The 24955-nt window shown below is 39.9% G+C and overlaps 1 protein-coding gene across 3 annotated transcripts in view; it reads right to left on the minus strand.

Annotated features, from left to right (window-relative positions):
- The window catches only part of fkbp15 (FK506 binding protein 15), a 30248-nt gene extending 8156 nt beyond the window's left edge, over window positions 1–22092 (minus strand). For 2 of the 3 annotated variants that reach the window (XM_011479590.3, XM_011479589.3), the window contains exons 1-23: window positions 21943–22092; window positions 16116–16222; window positions 15952–16033; window positions 15489–15558; window positions 15294–15368; window positions 15110–15208; window positions 11078–11227; window positions 10928–10996; window positions 9830–9973; window positions 8512–8654; window positions 8371–8419; window positions 8168–8284; window positions 7802–7895; window positions 7633–7727; window positions 7457–7526; window positions 6600–6709; window positions 6431–6526; window positions 4633–4727; window positions 3567–3669; window positions 2913–2945; window positions 1113–1284; window positions 708–844; window positions 436–585 (exon numbers count right to left, since the gene is read on the minus strand). In XM_011479590.3, coding sequence (XP_011477892.1) covers window positions 436–585; window positions 708–844; window positions 1113–1284; window positions 2913–2945; window positions 3567–3669; window positions 4633–4727; window positions 6431–6526; window positions 6600–6709; window positions 7457–7526; window positions 7633–7727; window positions 7802–7895; window positions 8168–8284; window positions 8371–8419; window positions 8512–8654; window positions 9830–9973; window positions 10928–10996; window positions 11078–11227; window positions 15110–15208; window positions 15294–15368; window positions 15489–15558; window positions 15952–16033; window positions 16116–16222; window positions 21943–21992 — 2310 coding nt within the window. In that variant the 5' untranslated portion in view covers window positions 21993–22092. The remainder of the gene's footprint in view (window positions 1–435; window positions 586–707; window positions 845–1112; window positions 1285–2912; window positions 2946–3566; window positions 3670–4632; window positions 4728–6430; window positions 6527–6599; window positions 6710–7456; window positions 7527–7632; window positions 7728–7801; window positions 7896–8167; window positions 8285–8370; window positions 8420–8511; window positions 8655–9829; window positions 9974–10927; window positions 10997–11077; window positions 11228–15109; window positions 15209–15293; window positions 15369–15488; window positions 15559–15951; window positions 16034–16115; window positions 16223–21942) is intronic. The other variant, XM_011479591.3, reaches the window with a different exon arrangement.
- Between the last annotated feature and the right edge of the window lie 2863 nt (window positions 22093–24955).

Raw genomic sequence — 24955 nt, forward strand, 5'->3', positions numbered from 1 at the left:
TTATCAGTAGCTTAGCATCACCAAGTATGAATAATGGACCCATTGTAAGCTGATCTCCCCATTATTATTATGAGGTGAGACAGCAATGCAGGACGAACAGATCTTTTTAAAGTAATTTGTTTTGTTTTTTTCTACAGTTCCAACTCAGTAAAAATCAGTTTAATTTTCACAGAAGAAGGTGTGAGAAGGATTAAGACCATAGTTGCAATCACAAAGTCAATCTTCACCAAAAACGGTTTTATCTGTTAGAACATTTCTGGACCAATCCTGTTAAAGTTTACAAAAACTTTGATCAAAGAGAAGTTCTGCCTCCTCCATGTTTAACCAACACTAATTTGTACACCGGAACCAGAAAACAGCAATAATGCAATTCTCATGCATTATTTATCACTAATATCTTGGCTAGAATGGGAATGTGGCAGCATCTCCAACAACCTGTTGATTGTTGTCGTTGCTGTCCCGAGCTTCGTGAAGCTGAGCTCGAAGGTTGTCCAGTTCCTTCTGGCTGCTACGCCGGATCGCCTCCACTTCCTGTTCCCAACGCTGGCGCTCTGCCTCCAGTTTCTTCTCCTTTTCTGAAAGTGCCTGCACATGTGAAGAACCAAGACTCTGTAAACACTAAAACATTACTACAACCTTTTTTGTTTTACATAATCCATGTGATTCCCCCCTCTAGTGAGGGAAAGGTGAGCCGGAACCGTTCTTACCTGTTCTACGGTTCCTTTAGCAGACTTCAGATCCACCAGTTCTTTCTCCATGTCGTTGACTTTGAGCTCCATCTCTTTGCACTTTTGCTTCTCTAAGCGATACTGAGTTTTGGTTTTCTCTGCAAACTCCTTGAGCTCTAAAAGTCATTCACACAAAAGTGTTAGAACAGCATAACCACATATACCTTTAGAATGACCCTTCCAACTGCTTAAGGATTTGCCAATTTAGGGTAACACTTATGTGTCATGCATGGTAAATTTACCAGGAAATGTTCCAGATTTAATTTGAATTTTTATAAAAGAGTGACATAAACCAAGACTGCATTTATTATATGCTTCATCCTTAAAAAAAGATACAGCAATCCTAAACTAACACTAAATACATTAACAGGTCTATAAACGAACCTTCCAGTTGTGTTTCCTGAGCAACAAGCAGCTGGCGGCTGTTCTCCCCCTCTTGCAGGGCCGAGTTTAATTTACTTTCCAGTTCTGCAGCCTTCTGCTGATGCGCTGAAGCTTCAAGCTGCATCTGAGACACCTTTGCCATGGAGGAAGCCAACTCCTCTGTCAAACGGCCCTAAAGCAACATGGGGGGGGGAGAAGAAGGAGATGCAATCCAGGTGGTCTGACATAAAAATCCATCTGACACGGAACAAATGAAGTAAAAAAAAACAACGATGAGTTTCTACTGGTGGGAGAAGCATGCTCCTGTGGAAGTTAAATTGAAATGGTTAACTGGTGGTGGTTGAGTGGGAAAAGAAAATAAGAAAAGACGTCAGGACAATGTAAAAGGATTATCTAGTGACGGTAATGAAATTGATAGAGAATGATAGTAGTTCCTAAATAACAAGAAACTGCACTTTGCATCAAATAAAAGGTTGCACTTTTCCGTGATCTAAACCTTTATTTTGTTAAAGTCCCTCTCTGATATCCACCATCGTTTGAGTCATGGGGCAGCGGTCTCAGTGAGAAAGGCCAGACCTCCATTTCCATGACCACCTCCAGCTCTTTAGGGAGGATATGCAAGCCCATAATTTCGCCAATATGTCTTGCCAAAACGCTTCATCCCAGTTGGAAATCATGAAATGCCTCCCTAGGAAAGCGGAAGGTGGCATTCTTTCCAGAACTCCAAACAAGCTCACCTGGATCTTGTCAACGTGCCAAGATGTCCTGATGCGCTTTGCACTTCCTGTCTAAGTGAAAAGCAGTCACCCTGCCAAGTAAATGTACATCCACAGCCAGCTGATCCTGATGTTAGGGTTCATACCCCCCATGACTCACGGCCAAGTCTTATGTAAAGGTCCCTTGAAGACCCTTGTCTTCTGCCTCATCTTTGGTTTTTCTCACAGTGGACTGTTATAAAGTCTACAAAAAGAGACATGTTTGTAAATCTCACACTCCGTGAGAATCCATATAACGACCAGGAGGTGACCAGTTGACAGCTCATTTCAAACATCATTTCATAAAATCCAATGACCCGGCTACAAGGTGGACCTCTCAGGATGAGCTGATGGCAGATGTATTCATGGACATTCTCCTGATTAAACACGATGTTTAGAATTAAAAACTCCAATAACAGAGGAGCATTTGGGTTTGGCTCAGAAAGGACTCTGCTCACTCCGCTCCGGCTTTCGCCGTCATCGCCCACGTCAGCACTGATCTCCCCAGCTAAACAATAAGAAAACAATTCTCCAGCGACACAACCTCCTGCTCCCCCTCCACCAATTCCAAGAAAACTGGAGGCTCCAAACTGAGATTAGCCACAAGTGAGTCACATGACTCAGTTTGCTGTGGTCACATGACTGCTTCTGCTGGCAGTCTCCCCCCCTGGGCAACTCCAGATATATCAATGAAAGTCTAATCTCTCTAGAGGAGACAGGTTCCAGAGCACAAGCACAGTGGAGATCAGATCAACTGGATCCAGCTGGTTCCTCTCAGCTCAGAGCTCCTTCTTCTTTAAACAGGTGATGCTCCATGGCCCATCAGACAGATTTGGTAGCTGAAGATCAGAACACAAAAGCCTGGTTGCCTTTAACCCCTATCCAATCCTAAAACCACAGTGGGATCACCAAAACCCCAACCTCCGAGGACACCCAAACTCTTAATCCCGACCAGTAAAAGCTCATTCCCTGTTCATTATGGCTCTATGCTGACATAACTACTGGTCAACGGTCTGGTGGCAGTTCCTGGAGTAAACATCCTCACCTGGGATGAGCTACAGTCCAGTGGAAGTGCATGCTGAGAAGAGACACCAGTAAAGGCTTAATTTTTGCTTCATTTTCAGTAGAAATGACAGTAAAAACATAGACAGCAAAGAGTAGATTCAGTCAAATAATAAAACTATTGTTAAATAATCCAGAACAGCTGTAATTCATAGGAAATTTGCGAGTAAAGATCATACTTCCAAATACGCTTTATTCACAATAGACAATTTTTTTTTTTACAATTTTTACAAAATTATCTTGATGGAAAAGCAATCTTATAAAGAACATTCATTCATTCATCTTCTTGTGTTTATTCCTTTTCAGGTCATAGGGTTGCTGGAGCCTATCCTGGCCACTTGTGGGCGAAGGCAGGGGACATCCTGGACAGGTCGCCAGTCCGTCGCAGGGTAGAGTGTCCACAATCACATACCCATCCACACACACATTCACACCTAGGGACAATTTAGATTAAACCAATTAACCTTTAAAGCATGTTTTTGGACGGTGGGAGGGAGCCGGAGTCCCCCGAGAAAACCCAAAATACCTGCTATACATGTCTTTGAATATTTTGGCCCTTTCTGCCCATGTACTAATATAACTTTTTGAACACAGTGGCTCATTATAAAAGGAGAAAGGGATTAAAAATGGACATTACTTTGTCCTGCTCAGCCTGCAGAAGTTGCGTCTGGTTGTGTTGGCTGGATGACCTGAGAGAATCATTCCTCTGTTCCATCAGCTGATGACTCTGCTCCAGGCACCTACCAAACAACAAACCATCACCACATGGTGTTAAAGCGTTAAGAGCCAATTCATTTACAAGTACTTAAGTCAAGACCATATAGTATGTATAAAGAGACTCCGACTTAATATTGTCAAGGTTTTTGGTCTTGAAGTTGAGTCTTGGCATCAGTCTGAGTGGTTCAAGCCCAACATTAATCCTTCAGGTAGGTTACCAACATTCCTAAAACGAGTCTTATTAAGGGGAATAAAGAAGAGCTCAGAGCTGAACATTTAAAAATCTAAACTGACTTTAGACAAGAGGATGCACCAGCAAATGAGAAACGACACCTCAGGGCCAGTTTTTTTTATATTTAAAGGACTGATTTGAAGACCAAAATGTACACATTTCTGACAGAGAGGACAAACAATTTGAAGGAGGGGTCAGAGAAGCAATGAGAATGAGAATTACCAATCCATCAACAGAGGGAGGCCTTATGACACAATTTGTCTCCCGTCTAACATGCTGCCCTTCAATCCTATGATGGGCCAGAGGGGATTACAGGAAGAGGAATGTGGATCCCCACATTCCTGCAACCGGATAGAGGATTTATGTGGGGCTTGAACCCAGGACCACTCATACTTATGAAGCTACTTGGATGAGTGGCCATTTAAAGAAAGTCAAGTTGCCATGACTCAACTTCAAGATGTTAACACAGGAACCTTCATAAACATATTTTTCACTATACATTGTGGCACTGCTTAAAAAAAATCCAGTGGATGCTATAAGCTGCAGACTCAGACACAGTAAGCTCTCTGTCCAATCAAGTTACCTAAATGATGAAATCCTTCAGTGGAAATTTTTTTGACATATTCGAGTTTTCATTTATACTTTTTATACTTGTTTTCCTTTGAATTTGACTGGTTTAAATTCCAGCAGTGCATTTCCTCTTTTTCACACACTTTTTTTATTTTCGATAAAGAACAAAAACAGTCAAACCCACCTTTGATTTTGGTTGATGAGATCGCTGATTTTATTGTTTTGCTCTTCAATGCGACAATTTTTCTCAAAGACTTCCTTTTTTAGACATTCGTTTTCCTAAAACCAGAAGAGTTTCAGCAGAAAGATCTTGTCACGTGCTGTGGATTGTAGTCATTAAAAAAAAAAAAAAAAATCACAGAGTAACAGTTTTGAGAGGTCACTTCCCTCGCTTCCCTGAGTCAACTGGATTAACAAAGATTATACCCAACAATCCTTTATAGCTATGTTCACACCACCTTTGGTAACGTGCGATTAAGCGGCCACTTTCAACAAAATGTCTATGTAAACGTGAGTCACCGCGCTTTCGAGATTTCATGTTCAAGACTCTGACATTCAAACGTAGCTACATAATTTTTTATAACCGTTTTCAGCTCTACGTACAAAACACGAGGCCTTTGAACGCGCTTTGAAAGTTAAGCCAGGTTGAACTTTGACCAATCAGGGACTCTGATTTAGTATTAATGTATGGATGGCATCATTTTTCATTCACCAAAATGCCAACCATTTGAAAAAGTCATGTTATATCGAAATAGAGGTGTGAAAGAAAAAGACTGGAGGACCTTTCACCAGGTTTGCACCACTTTGACATGTCGCACCAAGCCTCTTCTAACTGTAGGTGGCACACATGCCCAGAAGCCCCTCCCTGCTTGTCCAGTGTGGAAACCATTGGTTACACACTCATTCAAGAATGTGTGTCACATGCCCGGTGTGAACATAGCTTGAGGTGGGATTGCAGCACAGAACACTTCCTAATGGTCAATTATTACTATTGTCAATGGGTTGAGAAGCCAGATTGTACTCTAATTATAAAGTTCTCAGGTACCAAATATTTCTATTTCTAGGCTGAGTTGACTGCTATCAGGAAAAAGTAGCTATTGCTTCCAAAAGGATCTAGAGCAGTGTTTTTCAACCTTTTTTAAGCAACGGCACACTTTAACCTTGACAAAAATCCCGCATCAAATCAGCATTCAAAAAAAAAAAAAAAAAAAAGGAGAAACTCATAGTCTGTATTGTCCTCAGCAATCTCACGTGCATTTTTGTGATTATTGTGGCAGAAAAAACTGGAAGTTGCAGCTGTTTTTTCTAAAACATGTAATAAAAGTTAAGTTAGAAGATTTAAAAACTGTTTGATGCGTGTTCATTGTGGTTTCAAGACGTTTAACAGAGAAGATTCATTGTGCGCTGAGACACTGTCACTTTAACCCAATGCATCATGGGAGATGTAGAGCACACAGCCGCCGAACGCAGATAAACTCGCTTCTCTGAGCTTCATTGTTTTGTTCACTTGTTCCACGGTCTGACACCGGATTCTGTGGAAAGCTACAATGCTAAAGACGAGCTTTAGCTGGTATTTTTGTTAGAACTGAGCAACTTTATGAGCAGAATCGGAACAAGGAAGTGAAGACTTTAACCACTTCTGATTGGTCAGACTGATGACGTGTGATTAAGCCTCCAAGAATGATTGGTGGAGACAGTTAAAGGGGCGGAACATTTCCGAAAACGTCTGAAGCTACGGCTAAATCGCAGTCCTGTCATTCTTATCAAAATGTCTTTAATAGAATCAAATAAACACAAAGAAAAAGTATTTTACGATCTTTCATATTCCTAACTACTCTGCGTTTTATCAGGGCCTGTTTGGATGAACACAGAGCTGATATCCTGGAGATGAGACATTTTTTTAGATCAGTTAATGAGGGCAATTTCCCACGGCACACTTGACCATCTCCCGCGGCACACTAGTAGACTTCCCACTAAAATACCTGGACGACTCGTTGAATACTATTGACAATCATGGCGGTTTCCATCGTCATAGATGCATTAGAGAAATGACTTCCTTGCCTGTGAAGATCATCAATCTGTGAAAGGGATTAGAATATTCATTAGATGTGCCGTTTTCTCTAAAGGTAAGCGATGAAACGATTTTTGTACCTTTGAGGCCAGTTGCTCCACTTTATCGGCTACTTTTCCAACAGCTAACCGAACTTCTGTGTTCTGCTGGCGGGCTTCAATCATCAAAAAGGAAGTCATGTCTCCAGGAGCTAGACAAGACAATGTGCAGGGATTTAAGTTCGTTCCAAACGTTCCCAGTTTTATTTTCTACCAATCAGAATGCAGCTATTACAGCAGAGTCACTAAATCTTTACTTGGGTTTACAGATCCACTCTGATGAAAATGTTCTTGTGGCATTTTTCTCATGATGGAGGACGTATATTAAGAAAATTAAGCTCTGAATTATATTTTGGAGTATTTCTTTATTTAAATTGTTGTGAATCAGGAGCTGACGAAAATATGCTGTTTGAAGAAAATTGGTATTTGTTATGTAGACAAAATGCTGGGCGGGGCCACAAGCTCCCGGCTCCGCCCCATCCTGATGCGTCCACTTGTAGACGAGTGGACCCGTGTACGTTTTTGTTTTCTTCATCTGAGCTGGAATCTGGATCTAAACTGTACGGCTGGGTGGCTCCAATATTGCTCGGCATTTTTGTTGCACCTGTAATGTTGGGTTGGGGGTGTGAGGACCTGTGAGCTACAGGTAGAGCCTGAAAACAGAGAACTCTCAGCAATAGGGAGGGGAAGGGGGGGCGGGGTTGTTCTTTACCAACGGTCCTGCCCACAACTCAGAGGTGAATTTTTAATGAACTACTGCTCTGCAGAAACTATGTGTTTTATTGTAGCTAAAAGCAGCATAATAAAAAGAATTAAAAGACCACAGAATAATTCTACAAAAGATGATTGGAGTGGATCTTAAAGGCTGAAGATACGACATGGGGACATTTGCTTCTTACCTACGTATGCAGGAGTTTGTGTTGGGTAGACATGGTTGACTGGTGGCATCTGAGATGAAGTCACAGAGTTCTGTGTGCATGAATAAAGCACTGACATTAAATCTCTTCCAAAAGCATTAAACATAGAGGGGCTTCTGTGCCATCCTATCCAGTACTCCAAAGTAAACGGTACTCACTTGAAAGACATTGCTGCTGCACTGCAGCTCAGACTGAGAGCCCATCAAAGTCATGACAGGAAGCAAGGCAGAAGCTGGAGCTGGGTGAGGATGTACTGCAGAGGGAATGGGCCATTAATAAGAGCATGTTGATGCTGCAGAACAAAAAGACATTAAAGACAACGCTCACCATGGGCAGGTGTATGTGAAGAGGTAGCTGTGAATGGCTGCATCGAAGGAAATGGAGCAGCAGGATAATTTTTTGTTCTGCTACCACCGGGGTCCTAAAAATGAATGCAGGCAGTGTACAGTCAGAACCAACAATGGCCTTCAAAGAAGTCGAGAAAAGTATTTTGTTGCATTCCAATGTGCAGATATAAAGAGACTTCAGGAAAGTCACACACAACAAGAAGAAATTGATTTGTTTCTCACTTCCAAACTGCTTTTAAGAATGAACGCAGTTCTTACAAAAGTTTATCGTCTTTACTAGAAAGTTTTTGTTAATGAATGCAAAACCAGAGAGCTAAATAAAGACTAAAAGCAGCTGGAAACTGGCCTCAAGTTCAGAGTCGCTGGATTCAGGCTGATTAGCAGCTTCTGGCAGAAATGGCAACAAGGGCTGCCCCATCTTTGCCATGCGAGAAATTAGCTTGGCTTTGGTGGCATCAGGATTCTGTAGAACAAAAAAAAAGCAGTGATTAAAACTCAAAATAAAAGTCAACCTCTTTTTAATGAGATGAATGCAGTGCAGGTACTTACTGCAAGCTGTTCACTCAGAGAGTTTGACTTTGGACGGGGTGGTAGCTCCCTATGGTTATATATATATAAAAAAAAGCTTATAGTCAGGAGAAAAAAGCTGAGGACATTAGTGCTGACCGTTCATTCAGGCATGAATCTCACCCCGATCTGCTTATGGCAGAATTAGCTGGTGGTACTGGCTGCTCTGGGACCAAACTTTCCACGCTTTGGGCAGGGAGGGGAGAAGCAGAGTCTCTGGAGCTAATGCTTGACCCATCAGAGACACTTTCTTTGGAAAACTTTACCTAGAAAAACAGTCTCAAATGACCTTTTCTGTAAATGCCCCTAAAAAAGAAAACTTTTCAGAGGGTTTCAGGCTCTTAAAGACTAATTGTATAAATGCCCCCCCAAAATGTCACCCGCTGTTTAACTGGGATTTCCAAAGTAATTAACAGAGAACAACGGGCTCCAGCAACCCCATGACCCCAAAAAAGGAATCAGCAAGAACAGAGAATGAAAGGATGGCACTCGTGCAAGGAATAACATAATCAAACAGCAACTTTTAACGTAGGATTCAGAGTGCCCCATGAACATCTAAAGGCCGTGTCACACAGCCACTATGTACATTTTGTGCAAGTTGTACTTATGAAAATTGTTCATACATGAATAATCGTGGAAAAAGTGAGAGTTTGTGGTCTTTACGTGAAAATTTCACAGAATCACGGACGAACCACGTTAAAATACCACGAAAGAAGTACGAATAAACCACGCAAAGAACACGTAACTCAACCTATAACATGAACCATGCGTGTTTATTGTGTTATTTATATCCAATTCATTAATGATTTGTGTGACAATTACGTAATTTAAACGTGATACGTGCATTAAAGTTATACCTCGGTGGTACAGCTGTGAAAAGTCTGTTGCACAAACATGGAATGGTTATGGAAAGCCACAGATTATTAATACGAGTAAACTGCGTAATTCTCAACCGACCAAAAATGTTTAACAGCTCAAAACCAGATTCACGTGAAGGCCTGTCAAAACCCTCACCGGACATCTGCGCACATCGAATGAGGAAGAAACACTTAGGAATTAGGTAGATCACATATAGATCACGAAAGACTAAAATTACAAATGCGCAAAATGTATGTAGTAGCTGTGTGACACGGCCTTTAAGGAAATGCATTGAAAGGTGAGCCCTTGCAGGGATGTCAGACTCCAGACCTCAAGGGCCGCCATCCTGCTGGTTTTTAAGAAATTCGGCCTTATCTGTTAGGTAATCACCTAGATCAGGTGTGTTCAGCCAATAAGGAGCTTCAATGGCAGGTCAGTTGGTAAAACATGTAGCACACTGATCTTCAATGTCTGGAGTTTGGAGTTTGACACCGGTGCCTTAAAGAGACCTTTTTTCCTAAATTAGATATCTACAAGCATAAGTGTCATAGAAAACTTCCATCTAAGCAGTTTGTAAGGTTACCCGCCGAAGCTCTACTTCAAAGATGAGCGTGCTGTTGGCGGGGACCCGGTTGGGAACTCCTTTGGAACCGTACGCAAGACTGGGTGGGATCACGATAAGACGGCGGCCTGCCTTCTTCAAGCCAAGCATCCCGTCCTCCCATCCCTGCAGAAAAAAAAAAAAAACAAGACAATATTTATGCGACATCTTGATCCCTGCACAAAAATCTGTTAGGTGCAGCATTTATTTATCTGATGGACACCTTTGTTCTAAACAACAGGAATAATTCTTCAACTATGAAAAATGCTTTCATTAAATGTATGAACTGCGTTTAAAGAATATAGTGCTCAGTGTAAAATGAAAACATTTTATGTTGGTTGGGACAGAGTCTGGGTCAAGTCACAGCCTCTGCCGTCAACCTTTGCAGGGACTAGTGACCAAAATTTGTCTCATTAATTCATATGTTGTAGTCTTTTATCACTGTTTAATTTATATCAAACAATTGTTTTGTCTTGTGGAGACTCTTCAGAATGGAAGCTTCTTTAACTTTAATAAGTTCGCTTCCTTCCACTCCCTTTCAAGCAATATTTATTAATATGTCTTATTATCCTAAGTTTGATTAGTTATTGTATGAATGTATAACTGATGCTTGTGTATTATTTCTATTTGATTACTTGAAATAAACCATTTCAAATCAAATCAAATAAAACACAACAACAAAGTCAAGAACTAAGTTCGAGTCTGTAAAAACCATAGTTCATTTTTTTTTTGTTAAGGGCAAAAATAATGATTTTATATATTTTATATACTGTATTCAGCTAAGGAGGTATTATGAGGCTTAATTTGACTCAGACGTTTTAATGCTACAAATTAGTATTGCAGAAAACAGAATTGCTGCGGATTCCAACTGAAGTTTTCATTTTCTTTAAAGGTGCTTTGCTTTAATACACCAAAATGATACAATCACAGACTTCGGCATGACAAATTTTCATTAATATTGGCAGAAACACATCAGTAACAAAATTCTTTTTTCTAAGAACACATTAATTATATTGAAAAGGTGTCAAAAATGACTACGAAATCTCAGTTTTATTATTTTTATTGTGGTTATGGACTTACTTTGATTACTTTTCCAGCTCCAATTCGGAGTCGCAGCAGCTTGTCTTTGTTCTGGTTGGTGTCGAACATCTGAAATAGTTTTTAAATTAGGATATACTGTACATCCTGGAATCACCACCATCCAAAAAATGATAGGTTTTAGTGCAAGACCTGTCCAATGGCCTGGTTCTGCAAAAGCCAGCCGGTGTAAACCACCTCCAGAGAGTCTCCAGTCTCCACTGCTTTGCCCTCACCGGGACACAGATCCTGAATCACCACTGAATCCAAGCAGGGCACGCTACTGGCTTTTGACAAACATACCTGATAAAGAAAAAAAAGGCAAAACGTTCAAGAAAGCAACTGATTTGAGCTTGAATCAGACAGACACAAACTGAGTTCTTCCATTCACATAGTGTCTTTCAAATAAAGTACACACAAAACTTTATTAAAATAGCAGAAACAGCTTTAAACCTGGGCTTATCTTTCAAGTTCAATTTTAGTATTGATTAAGCCTCTTTGATAAGAGGAGAAACATCTTTAACTCCAAAAACACAGTCCAGATGAACTAAAAACTGCTTCTGCTGTCCTGGATGAATGAAAATCATCAAAGAAACTTTGTCAGAATGTAATGCAGCTCTTTTAAGTGTGCATTATTTTGTATAAAGTTGTTGACCCCTTTATAATTCCTCATAACACACCCATGTGTCCAAACCACTGGCAGCAGAAATAAGAAGCCACCTTAAGTGAAAATGTCCCAAATGTTTAAGCCACCCTATGTGCTAAACTAAAAGACCACAGCGGGGACTCAACTACATGGCTGTCATTGGAGAAGGAAACTTCTTCTGGAAATGTGGCACAATAAAGCCCACAAATAGCTGGTTGCAGAAAAAAAACATGGATTTTGGGGATAAATTTGGATTTTTGAAACCATGTCTTGTGGGCTTAAGAAACCAAGATTAATGTCATGTTTAGATGCCGTCAGGCCTGTGTGGCAGCAACCAGAGAAAGAGCGCACAGACAAGTGGATCTTCCCTACAGTCTAGCAATGTGGTGGGAGTGTCATGGTATGGGATGGCACATGTGATGGTGGCACCTGGAAGCAACAATTTCCATTAGGAGGGGTAAACCAACCCCTCCAAAATAAAACAAACCGACAACCTATTTTTTTTATTTTTTATAAATAAGCTGTCATTGGTTATATTAGCACAGTGTTTTTCAACCTTTTCTGAGCCACGGCACACTTTAAGCTTAAAAAAAATCCCGCAGCACACCAGCATCCAAAAATGGGAAAAAAAGGAGAAACTCATAGTCTGTATTGATCTACAGCCCCTCCACAATCTCACATGCATTTTTGTGATAATTATTGCAGAAAAAGCTGGAAACTGCAGCTGTTTTTCTAAAAGATGCAATAAAAGTTAAGTTAGAAGATTTAAAAAAAGTTTGAAGTGTGTTCGTTGTTTTCAAGACGTTTAACAACAGAACTCCTTTTACGCTGTCACTCTCACAATCCAATGCATCATGGGAGATGTAGTGCATAAAAACGGCCGGCGGAGATCGCTTTTCGGAGCTTCATGGTTTTGTTCACTTGTTCCACGGTCTGATACTGGATTCTGTGGAAAGCTACACCGCTAAAGATGAGCTTTAGCTGCTATTTTTGTTAGAACTGAGCGACTTTACGAGCTAAATCGGGACAAGGAAGTGAAGACTTTAACCACTTCTGATTGGTCAGACTGATGACATGTGATTAAGCCTTCAAGAATGATTGGTGGAGACAGGTAAAGGGGCGGGACTTTTCCTAAATACAACCGGAGCTGCAGGTAAATCGCGCTGCCGTCATTCTTATCAAAATGTCTTTAATAAAATAAAATAAACGCACAGAAAAAGTATTTTACGATCTTTTATATTCCTAACTCCTCAGTGTTTTATCAGGGCCTGTTTGGATGAACAGAGAGCTGAAATCCTGGAGATGGGAAATGTTTTTAGATCAGTTAATGAGGGCAATTTCACACGGCACACTTGACCATCTCCCACGGCACACTAGTGTGCCGCGGCACACTGGTTGAAAAACACTGTATTAGCAATATAGTTTATAAACTTTTCTAAACTATGTGGGAAACGTAAACTTGGGTTAGATAAACTCAAAGCTCGAATCCTGGCAGGTATACCAGCTCACAAACCTCTTCCTCAAAAGCTCTCTGTCTGTTTTTTTGTTTTTATCACAGTCAGAATTGAAAGATGTGTCGTGGAAAATGGGGGTAATGCCAAAATCGCTTAGGCCAAAATGGGGAACTCGTTAGCAGCAGTCAACCAAAAGCCGATGAAAGCAAAATGTTAACGTTTGGCTGTAGACCAGGATCTTCTTTCTGTCCAATAGGTTCTTCTGCTACAGTAAAGTCATGCAGTTTCCAGCTACCAATGATGAACAGTATGTTTTTTTCTCCCAGCATGAAAAGAAATCAGCTGATTTTTCAAATATGTGCCCATCACCTCGCTGAGTGCAGCTGAATTGACAAGCTGTTGGTGAGAGGAGAACATCTCTGCTGCCAGAGATGCACCTTTAAATGGAATCTATTTATTTTATGGGTCCTTGTATGCAGGTTTTCATTGTGGCCTTGCTTCTGGGTGCTCACTTTAGTTAAATGATGGACTAAATCAACACCAGCAATGCACACCAGCAATCTGGTTCAATCTTATATGTTAAAAATACTCTCACAGCTCATACACACGTGTCACCCCCAAGCTCCACGACAACCATTGAACCTCTGTGTGATGCAATAAGGCTTTATGTCACGCTCCCATTTCTTCACACAAAGTTGCCAATATCCTGTTTGCCTTCACATATCTCACAATGCACACAACACATGGCATGTGCACCTTTTAATGGACTCATCTGCCACTGTAAATTGGCATCACATGTCCTTGTGAGCTGGCCCAACCAGGAAGAGACAAAGTGGCCAGTGGAACTCACTTAAAGCGCTTAGCTGACGTAAAAAAAAGTACAAAAGCAATTGTGAGGTAACGGAGGCACTCTGGAGAAGGGGAAGGGACACCTATCGGCGGAAACGGGAAAGCTTTTCCTGGCAGATGCGATGGGCAGCGGATACATTTTATGTTTTGATTCCAGTCCCATTTGAAGTTCATTTTCAGTTTTCTAAGTAGTGAATAGGTGAAAATAGCACAGTGGTTGAAAATGACTGACCTAGGGCAGTGTTTGTTTTGACAGCTATCTTAAACACCCCTTAAAAACTACAACTGCCCTGCTAAAGAAAGTGAGGGATAACGATGTTGGGCAAACATTTTACACCTAAGCCTTATTAAAGCCTTAGTCACATGCACCCATGCAGGTCCCCCGTAAGGGTGCTGCTGGCTTTTGGGTTGTCCGGGTCCGTGGAGGGTCAAAGAGGCGAGCAGCTGCATCTTAAGGGGAGAGCAGGTGTGTCTTACAGTTTCTTTGAGGTTCATACGACCACCTCAAGGGACGTCAAGAAAATGGAATGTCTGATTGTCGTGTGTGTGTGTTAAATCAATTGAGAATGTAAGTTGCACACACTTGGAATACACAGTTGATTTTGTTGTACGGTGTCCTTGTCACTAGTCTCAACCCGGCAGTGCCAACCAGAGCACCACCTTAAGACCTGTATGAGCCTGCTGTAGCCGTCAAACAATTGCTGTGTGAAACGGCGAGGATGAAGGACAGAGGCAGAGGATGGTTTGAAACAAACTGCAATCCAGACTTTAGGCTCTCAACAAACCAATAGTTAATATGGAGTACATCCATTTGTTTGGGATACATGGATGTGAGGCAGCACTCTGCCATGAAGCAGCAGATGATGTCATCACTCCCTTAATAAGCATGCATCTGACTCTTTACCGACGAATAACCGGAACTTAAACTCAAAGGAAACATATTTATAACATTATTAACTGATTCTTTTGGACAGTCTCAGTTCTCTTTTCGTTTCACAGAACAGACAGATTTATTATTTTTATTACATGTGACAAAATTAGTTCTCTAAAGCCCTGCACTCACTACTTTACATCTTTTTGAACGGCCCTATCTTTGTTGTGAAACGAGAAGGTGCATCACTACATTTCGAGAAGTGCAAGGGGTTCACTGAGTTTTTGGGAGACCATAGCAGCACATTTTCTCGGCCTCTCAGCAAGTATGTCAACCATGCTGTGGGATTTTCTACCGTTGCTCACCTCTTTGCAGAAGTCTGACGACGCTTTCTCGGATTCGAACATCAGCGACCAGTTCTGCCTCTGGTCATCGTAAAAGGTGCAGTAATTGTTAGGTTGTACCTGTAGGAGAAACCAGGAACTTCTCAATGCACTTTTTCACTTCACACGACTTTCTGAACGCACGATGAGAGATTGGTTGACTCACAGTAAAGATGAAGCCCATGTGGATTCTGGCAGCAGTCAGTTGTTTCTTCTGGCTCAAGTACAGAAGAAGTTTGTACTGCAAAAAAAAAAAAAAAAAAAAAGAAAAATCAAGAAGAAAGTGATACACTTATTTTACCAGTCTAAGATGAAGATAACCCCCAATTCTGAAAGGAGGGATTAGTTGCAGAGCTCTGACCTCTTTTGTTGTGTGGTTGCCCAGGACGGCGGCTCCCAGCTTTCCCTGCTTCATGTATTGTCCATTAATACTGCTCAAGACAAAGTAGGAGACACATTTTCAGCAGGAATACAATGTTTACTCAACCTGTGTCACTGTGTCACACTGTGTCACAACAATAAATATATCCCTTGTGCTATATTGTGGGGTCCAGATGCCCCCACTCCCAACGTTAACGTGCCTCCAAGGCGCATTAACGTTGGGAGTTGGGTCATCTAGACCCACTAGACAGTGCGCTGAACCCTTTTTTCTTCAATGATTTGTCATCTTCACTGGTGTCCATGGATTACATGAAATCCTCTCCGCCTTTATCCACCTTTGTCATGGTAGGAATAACACGTCAATGTAAGGGTGGGGTCATCTGGACCCCACAAGATAGCACAAGGGATATGTAGACTATTAAAGATGACAAATACCAACATACTATTTGAAGGCTTGAACTGCTGAGGCAACCAACACCGCAGGAGTTCCAGGCACAGGTACAGCTGGATTCTGATTGGCTGTTGCTGTAAACAGATAAAGCAATACATTTCATTCAGGATCCTCATCAAGCTGGACATCAACTCCTGATATACTCATTGGTCTCACCTGGTGTGGAGCCCTTCTTAGGCTGTTTGGGAGCTGTGTACTGAAACAAGCCATTGCCCTGAACGCCCGCTTCCTGGTCTGGTTCAAACAAGGAGGCCAGCTTGCCTCTGAAACACAAACAGAACAACATCCAATTTGTTACAAAGAGCTGCGTCCTCGAGGAGATTATTCTAAAAAACTATATTCGGTGTCACAGCCAGATGACGTCTCTAATGTTGCACAGATGACTAGCCAGTGATAATTACAGAGGTTAACCTGCACGATCGCTCCACTAATGAAGAAACAGCCATGAAGTCAGATTTACTTTGCTGATGATGTGATGTAATACTTCACTGATTTCCTAAGTTCCTATAAGCAATGATCAATTGATCACTACCGGTAGTTATTTGTTGCTTAAATGAAAGGTTTATTTAGTTAATTCAAATTTTTTAACATTAAACACTAAATCTCTTTGTCTAGAGTAATGGTACCTCTGCACTACTTTAATTCAGCTATTCCAGTCTGTTTGTTTTTCTGCATTTATCATTTAAAAAGGAAAAAAAAGGGAGAATTGACCATAACATGACAGGGCTATGGATTCAACAGGGATTCCTGTAAAAACTCTTGTCACACACTTTAATGAACCAGCACACAAACGTCTTTAACTTTCTTTCTGGCTTTAGTAATAAGCTGTGTAAAGCTTGCATTGGCTGGACCAGAGACAGAAAAAGCATCCCACAGATGCAGCAGGGCTCTGATATGAAACGACAGTTCCTCTCACATTGGCATCACACACGCTTGTCAGTATTTTAAATGAAATTTTAAATATTCTGTAAAGGATATAGGCTGTTTTTCTATAGCAGCGGTGCCCAAATCCAGACCTCAAGGGCCGGCTGTCTGCTAGTTTTCCAGAAACCCTGCCTTACCTGCTGTCGATTACCTGGATCAGGTGTGTTTACCCAATGAGGAGCATAGAAGACAGAATGGTTGAAAAACATGTAGGATACCGGGCCTTGAGGCCTGGATTTGGGCAACCCAGCTACCAGACTGGCTGTAGCTTGTTGAGCCTCCTAAGACACAGATCCTTGTCTTGGTCCTCACAATTGTTAGATCATTTGTTTAACACAAAACTTAGGTCTGGTGGAGTATACATCGTCAGATATATGAGGCTTCCTACAGCCTCTCTTAAAATCTGTACAGCATCTTCAATGTAACACAATTTCTACTTACAGGAAGTCTGTCTGGATTTATTGTGCTGCGTATTGAACCTTTTCAGTATCTTGTTGACTTTTGTTTCTTTTAACATTACTACAACATCCATCCATTAATGTGAAATCTATAACAAGAAAATGATCATCTCTGCCCATGTGCTTCATTTTTAATATGGCTTGAATCCTTAACATCTTTCAATACTTCTTCGGAGTTTGCTGCCATGATCAAGTCATCAATTCAGACGATCATAACTTCCTGACATTCTATCTGGGGTTTACACACAGCGGTCAAATGGATTCTAGGTTTTCAGTTAGATCATATTGAAAGATCCTAAGAAATCTGGAAGATCCAGATTATTTCATCCTATATTAAGGTTTATCTAGCATGCAAATCAGATCTTTCCCTTTTTCATAACCTTGTGGCTGGTCAAAGTGGATCTAACAATTAATGGTAGTATGTAAGTCAGCTGTTTTCCCATACATCTGGGGAAGTACCAAGCTCACATATGCCGCTTTTTATTAGTACTTTTATGCTCTTTGAATTGACTGTTAAGGAGAAAATGTCGCCATAATCTATCCCCATTTTCTGGCTATATATCCTTAATATCTCTCTGAATGGACCAACTTTCCTTCATTTTTTGTTGTTGTTCTTTGGCAGAGATGCTAAACACATTGATTTCTTTTAATGATTAGATTTCCTCATCTATGGCTTTAATCCATTACTTTGAACTCCATAATCCTAATAATCTGTAGCAGTAATCTATGATCTCTTAAAAAAAAGGTTTTCTCTTCTCCCTATAGAGTTCCTCCAGCTAGCAGACTCATCACTTGGTTGTTTTGGTCTGTTCCCATCAGATGTTTCGCCTTATGAAGAACTGTCTCTATTACATAGCTCATGTGATTTTCCTATGATACCATCAGCTGATGGTGTTCATTGTTTGAACACGACACTTATCCTGTTTAAATGTACAACATTGGAGTAAAAATTTCTACATTTTTTTATTTGTATCTGTCAGCATTTAAGGGGGTTTTCGCGTACACCTTTAAAGCATCTTAAAGCGTTCAATACTAAGACAGCCGTTTGGACAGCATAGTCTCAGATGTATTTGGGTTAAAAGTGTATCCTTATCTCTCAGCAATACCATTTTGGTGAGATGGAGAAGCTGCCGATCAGTCATGTTTTATGCCATTAAACATGACAGTCAATTGCATCTTTAGAGAATGAACGAATATTGCACCTGGATAATCTTTGGTGAACAATTGCACATATTTCCCCCCATCAATGGACTCATTACTTATTGGATCTAGGAGGATCCAATAAGTCTATGCTAAAGAATCAGAATTTCTATTTTGAGTTTCCACAAACTGTCCCTGAATACACACCTCAAACTCCTATATTAGAAGTCCTTCTGTCTTTGACCTGCATTCAAGGAAAACTACTTTTCAATCATAGCACATCTTCACAGTTAAAGTGACCCACAATCTCATATTTTCTTAGTAAATCAGGACAGGTGTTCCTCTCGTCTTTTTACTCCTCTACAATAATAATAGCACCTGCATTGAATCTTAATGTTAGTGTCATCTTTGTGGGCTGTAATAATCTAATGTAACTGTTTCTCATTGAGGTGGGAGCTGAGCACTGCTTTGAGTCAATGTCACGTCTGCAATCCCGCTTTGAGCAGCACCTTTAGATCCGGTACCATCAGCTGATTCCAGGCTGTGCATCTCTAGTCTGGAAGTTTTGAAGCATTGAGCCATTGTCAGTAGATGTGACGTGGCTTTAGTATTGACTCTTTAAAAGGCCAAGTCACACAGTAACTACCAACATTTTCTGCAGATTAAATGAAAGAGTGAGAAAAGTTGTGGTCTTTATGTGACGTTTTCACAGACGGATCATGAATGAACCACGCAAAGAACATGTGAAGCAATGTAGAATATGAACCGTGCGTGTTTACTGAGGTGGCTATATCCAATTTATTACTGATTTGTGCGACAATTAGGTAATTTAAACGTGATATGCGCGCCGTATATGAAGGTTTATGTCACACTTAAGAGTCTTTTATTATTACTACACTATGATCTCTATTAGCATCTGCCTCTGCTTTATACTCATCGTTGGGCTCTCCCAAAACCCCAGCTCTTACTTTCATTAAATGTCCAAAAGGCCACAAAAAAATAAAAATAATACTTAAATCTGCAACAATACAGTCGTACAATTATTAGAAGAAAGTTGGAATTTTATGAGGAAAAAAAAGTTAAATACTTTCAAGAAAAAGTGTTAAAATTTGACGAGAGTAAACTTGTAGATTATGAGTCAATATTTTACAAAAGTAAAGTAATAGTTTCGTAATTTCTACATTGATAATTTTACATTTATGAAACAATAGTCTGTTTACTAAACGACAACACAAAAAGAGGCAATATTGTGTTTTTTTAGCGCGAGAGACGAAGAGCGCATCGTCCTTCATTCAGCCTTGGTTTCACAAATAAGGACATATTACAGTGAGTTAAGATTGTTTTAATAGAAGTATAGTATAGTTGCAGAGGTCCAAATGCATTATGGGACATGGAGGCTTACATGACTAACTTTATTTCTGGAAAAGTATGATTTTGTCCAATTACAACTTTTTTCACATGAGATTTATAACTTTTTTTTTAAATGATGGTCTTAATACTCCATTGTTTATTGCTTACTTGTTTGGAAAAAAAAGACGTTGACCAGCTTTTTTCAGAAAATAGCTCACAACTCAAAACAGTCACTTTGGGGTAAATATTGCTGTGCCTCCATCCATCCTAGACCTGCAAACCGCCGCATCACGGTGGTCAAACACAAACATTACATCACAGCTCGGTGTGATCACACACAAACCACATTTTGGACAGTGCACAAAAGAAAGTCTCCCAACATAAACAGGACTTTTGAGAGTTTTTTCCTCTGGTTTGGATGCTGAGCTGCTGGTGAAGCAAACTGATGCTTTAACTGGACTAAAGGCTTTCTATAAAGGTGAGCAAATACTTCTACAATCCAGTTTGTTGGAAGAATGTATTGCATGTTGCTGTAGTTGATGCATCACCTCATTGTGTAAAGTTGTGAACTGTCCTCAAAGGAGGACATCCATGATAGCTTATGTGTGTTTTCTTTAAATATGTTGATCATATTTCAAAATATATAAATATCTAATTCTAATGAAAAAAACCTAAGAGATGAAAATTCAACTAAATATGTAATAAAAAATCTTTTATTATATTCTGTAAATGTAATTGAACGGAAAAGCATGAGTAATAGGTCAAATCCCACATGCTTACATCCTATCTAGTGTTTGGTATATTAGTACTTATGGAAACCCTGCAGCCAATCAGAACCGAGACATGAAGCCGATTTCTCAGACAGAGGAGTTCTGATAAAAATTGTTTTTAACATGTTCTTGTGGGATTTTTCTCATGATGGAGGACATACCGGTATATAAAGAAAATTGAGCTTAAAAATTGCATTTCTGAGTTCTTCTTTATTCAAATTGTTGAGAATGAGGAGCAGAGGAAAAAATGCCGTATGAAAAAGCTGGTAGGTGTGATGCAGAAAGACACAACGGCAACATCCACTTGTAGACGACCAGATCCGTGTACGTCTTTGATTTCTTCATCTCAGCTGGCGTGTAGATCAGAACTGTACGGCTGGATAGCTCCAATATTGCTCGCCATGTTTGCTGCACCGGTACAGTTACGTTGGTTTTTTTTTGAGAGGCTGTAAGCTAGCGGGAGTGCGTGGAAACAGACGGATGACGGTAATGGAAGCAGACTCACTATGCACCAACTCAGAGGTGAATTTCTGATGAACAACTGCCACTCTGCAGAAACTACGTCCTAGAAAACAACACAAGTTTTGGGGATTTGGGCTCAAAACTGCTCAATCATAATTAAATGACCACTAGAAAAGGTCTGAAAAACGATCTAAAGATGATCGGAGTGGGACTAGATCAGAACAGATGAACGCAGACGTCATGATTTTATTGATAATGTCGACACAAAAAGGCATAATGACCAGCATAGAAACGCTTTATTGAACATTTAAAGAAATGAAAGAAAACGCGCTCGATCTTAAAAACCTTGACATGACTTGGAACAGGAAATTACAACAGCATTTCTACATTAAAATGCAAATTGTTCAGCCAATTTGAACGTTAAGCAATTATCTATTACATTTCTATACAAATAAAAAAAACACTACTTGAATTACATTTTTTCCTCGTCAATTTGTTTTTCTATCTCACATTTGGGTTGTTTTTATGCTGTTCTAGACTGACTTTTTTAGGGGCACATTTTAAATTAATATTAATATATATTTTCTGTATAATTAAAGTGTCTTAAATCACGGTGTAAAAATGTAGTTTAATGCAGATTTCTAGTCTACCGACAGTAAGATGAGAATAACGAAGCGTTAGACCAACAAAGGCTACTAAACAGATCCGCAAACGGGGCATAAAACTTGGCATATAATAAAAATGCACTGAGGGGGCAATAACTACAGTTATGACAACACGCGCTAGCTCAATAGCCCAAGAGAAAGGGCAGCTAACCTGCTGTCAGAAGGTTAGCCCTCCCCGCTAAAAAAAAAAAAATGTTGTTTCAATCAAACTTACCCTCCCGTAGGAGACAAGAAGTCAACGTCTTCATCGTCTGCGCTGAACATCCTTTAAGTTAAAATTGTTCACTTATCAGATAAAACAAACAAGACAGCGACTTATCTGCTTTGCTTCTCAACTTCCCTTTCCTGGGTGGGATCAGCTGACTCTCCACCTGACTTTTCCGGTGACGCCACTCTTTACCACCAGAGGGCGCCAAAGGCTGCAGGGTCTGTTTTATCATTTTTATTTTTTAGGAAATGTTTATGTCTATGATTTTAGTACAAAACTCAAATCCAATACAATACCTGGTGTCAGAACATTTTTGTCGAGTAAATTAAAGAATAAAACAATATTTAACAATGTCATATAACAGAAGAATTCACCCCATAGAGATAGAAAAGAAATTCAAATTAAAACTTTATTTATAAAACACTTTTCACACAGCAGCAACACAAAGTACTTTACAGGTTTAACCGTTTTGCTATCCTAGGCACTTTGACATTGGGAGTTGGGTCATCTAGACCCACTAGACAGTGCTCTGAACCTTTTTTCTTCAATCATTTGTGATCTTCACTGGTGTCCATGATTACATGAAATCTTTCCACCTTTATTCATTTATTCTTTTTTTATTCAAGGTTTTATTGCCGTTTGCACATGCGGCACATCAGAATTTTTCTTTGGCATCTCTCATGTCAGGGTAACTTAAAAAGGACAAAAAATTAGATAATTAAATAGAATAAAGTTACAAGTTAAAATTAGATAACCAAAATTACAAGATATTTAAAAAATATAAATCTGAGTAAAAATGAATATTGCAGCGACCCAGACTGTACAGAAGAGTTATTGCACATAGAATTATTGCACATAGTTATTGTTTATTGCACTTAGTGATTTCGTCCAGTCTTCCCTTTCTGATGTCCTTTGCCAGCATTCTGATTGCTGTTGGGAAACAACTGTCGTGGAAGCCTGTGGTGTGTGCTTGGATGCTTTCAGGCCTGCAACGTCTGAGGTTGTGGCCTGAGTCCACACACTGGATCAGTGCGTGAGCAGGGTGGTGTCTGTCTCTGATGGTCTTAGAGACGCTCCTCCTGCTTGTAGATGGTGTCCATATGGAAAGTTGCAACCTATAATTATGCCCGCTGTGTTGATAACCCTCTGCAGCGTCTTCCTTTCTTTTATGGTGGTGTTTCCAAACCAGGCTGTTAGTCCGCTGGTGAGGATGCTTTCCACAAGCCCCCTGTAGGCTTGGGTGAGGGTCCGGTGCTTGAGACCAGCCTTCTTCAGCAACCTGATGAAGCACAACCTCTGCTGGGCTTTCTTCACTGTGGCAACAGTGTTTCTTTCCCAGCTGAGGCTGTTAGTGATCTGCAGACCCAGGAACCGGTGGCAGTCGGTCCGCTCCACCACAGTCCTGTTGATGATGAGCGGTTGATGTGGCGGTGCTTTCCTTCTGTAGTCCACAATTACTTCTTTTGTTTTCTCTACGTTGAGAACAAGGTCGTTGTTCGTTGATGGTGATCCTGTGCACGAGGTCTCTGTGTGTCTCTGTATTTATCCACCTTTGTCATGGTAGGGAGAACACGTCAATGCAAGGGTGGGGTCATCTAAGATAGCACAATGGTTAAAACATTTACAAATAAAATTATAAAAGACAGAATGCAATGATACGAATTTTTAAAAAATTTAATTAAAACAGGGATTCAATAATTAGAAATAATAAATTAAAAAAACTTTAAGTAGCTTTAAACATTTTTATTTTATTTAATACGGGCATGTTTCCTGGCCATTTCCCATTGCCAAAATTATGGTTTATTGGAATGAAAAACTTTCTTTTGTTAAAAAAATTCAAAGATTACTATTTGGAAAATTCAAATCCAATAACATGAGGCAGTATGGCATGTCACAAGTACAAAACTAGAACAAAGTCTAAGCAGCACATGAAAACAATATAAAGTAATAAAATAAAGTTGTTGTTTCTCTTTCGGCTTTTTCCCATCAGGGGTCGCCACAGCGAACAAGTCGCATGGTAAATTTGGCAATGTTTTACGCCGGATGCCCTTCCTGCCGCAACCTTCTCAAAGCAACCGGGCTTGGGACCGGCACAGAGGTAGAGCAGGGAACAGGGAGCAGCCCGGATTCGAACCTGGGTTTGTATATATATATATATATATATATATATATATATATATATATATATATATATATATATATATATATATATATATATATATATATATATATATATATATATATATATATATATATATATATATATATATATATATATATATATTTGAATGTGGTGTACTGTATTTGACAACCAGTAGCTATTTAACATTTACTGTGGTTTCATGGATCACTGACTGATTCCATTGAAGCTGAAGTTTGACTTGTTTCTGCTGTTTTTAAATCGGGTTCCGGAATATTAGGAAAGACAAAGTCAATGGTTGTCTAATCTAAGATGCCTGTTCAGAATATTAAAGATCTGCATCTCAGACTTGATGTGCCTCAGCTGGCATGCTAAATATTGCTGTTTTAAAACTAAGGATTGATAGGAAAAAGAGCTTTTTTCTCCAAAATGAACAAACCAGTAAACTTGGATGCAGATGCAACACGTCTCCTCCATGCGGTTCCCCGTCTCCTCCATTCAGTTCCACGTCTCCTCCTTTCTTGGCACATTTAAACTTGCCTTGTATTTTAGGAAAGGCACTTTTATTTCCAGTGAAACAGTGTTACGTTTGGAGGTCATTACCCTCCTTTTTTTATTTCAGAGGTTACCTTTGCCCTAATTCACTTAGTTTGAAGCAGGAGGATCTTTGTGGTTGAAGACTTTTAACCTAATTCATGTTGGAATTCAGTTCAAAGGAAGGTTGGGACCTGATCAAGATTATTTTTTTCAAATGTCTCAAAATATAATTATTACATCATTTATACTGTCAGCAGCTCAGTCTGCTGTTCATCTAGAAAGTTTTTGTCCACTCTTGACCAAAAAAAAAAAAAAAAAGTGGAGTCCAGTTCCAACCCTAGT

This window comes from Oryzias latipes, chromosome 9 (assembly GCF_002234675.1).
Source record: "Oryzias latipes chromosome 9, ASM223467v1".
Classification (NCBI taxonomy): domain Eukaryota; kingdom Metazoa; phylum Chordata; class Actinopteri; order Beloniformes; family Adrianichthyidae; genus Oryzias; species Oryzias latipes.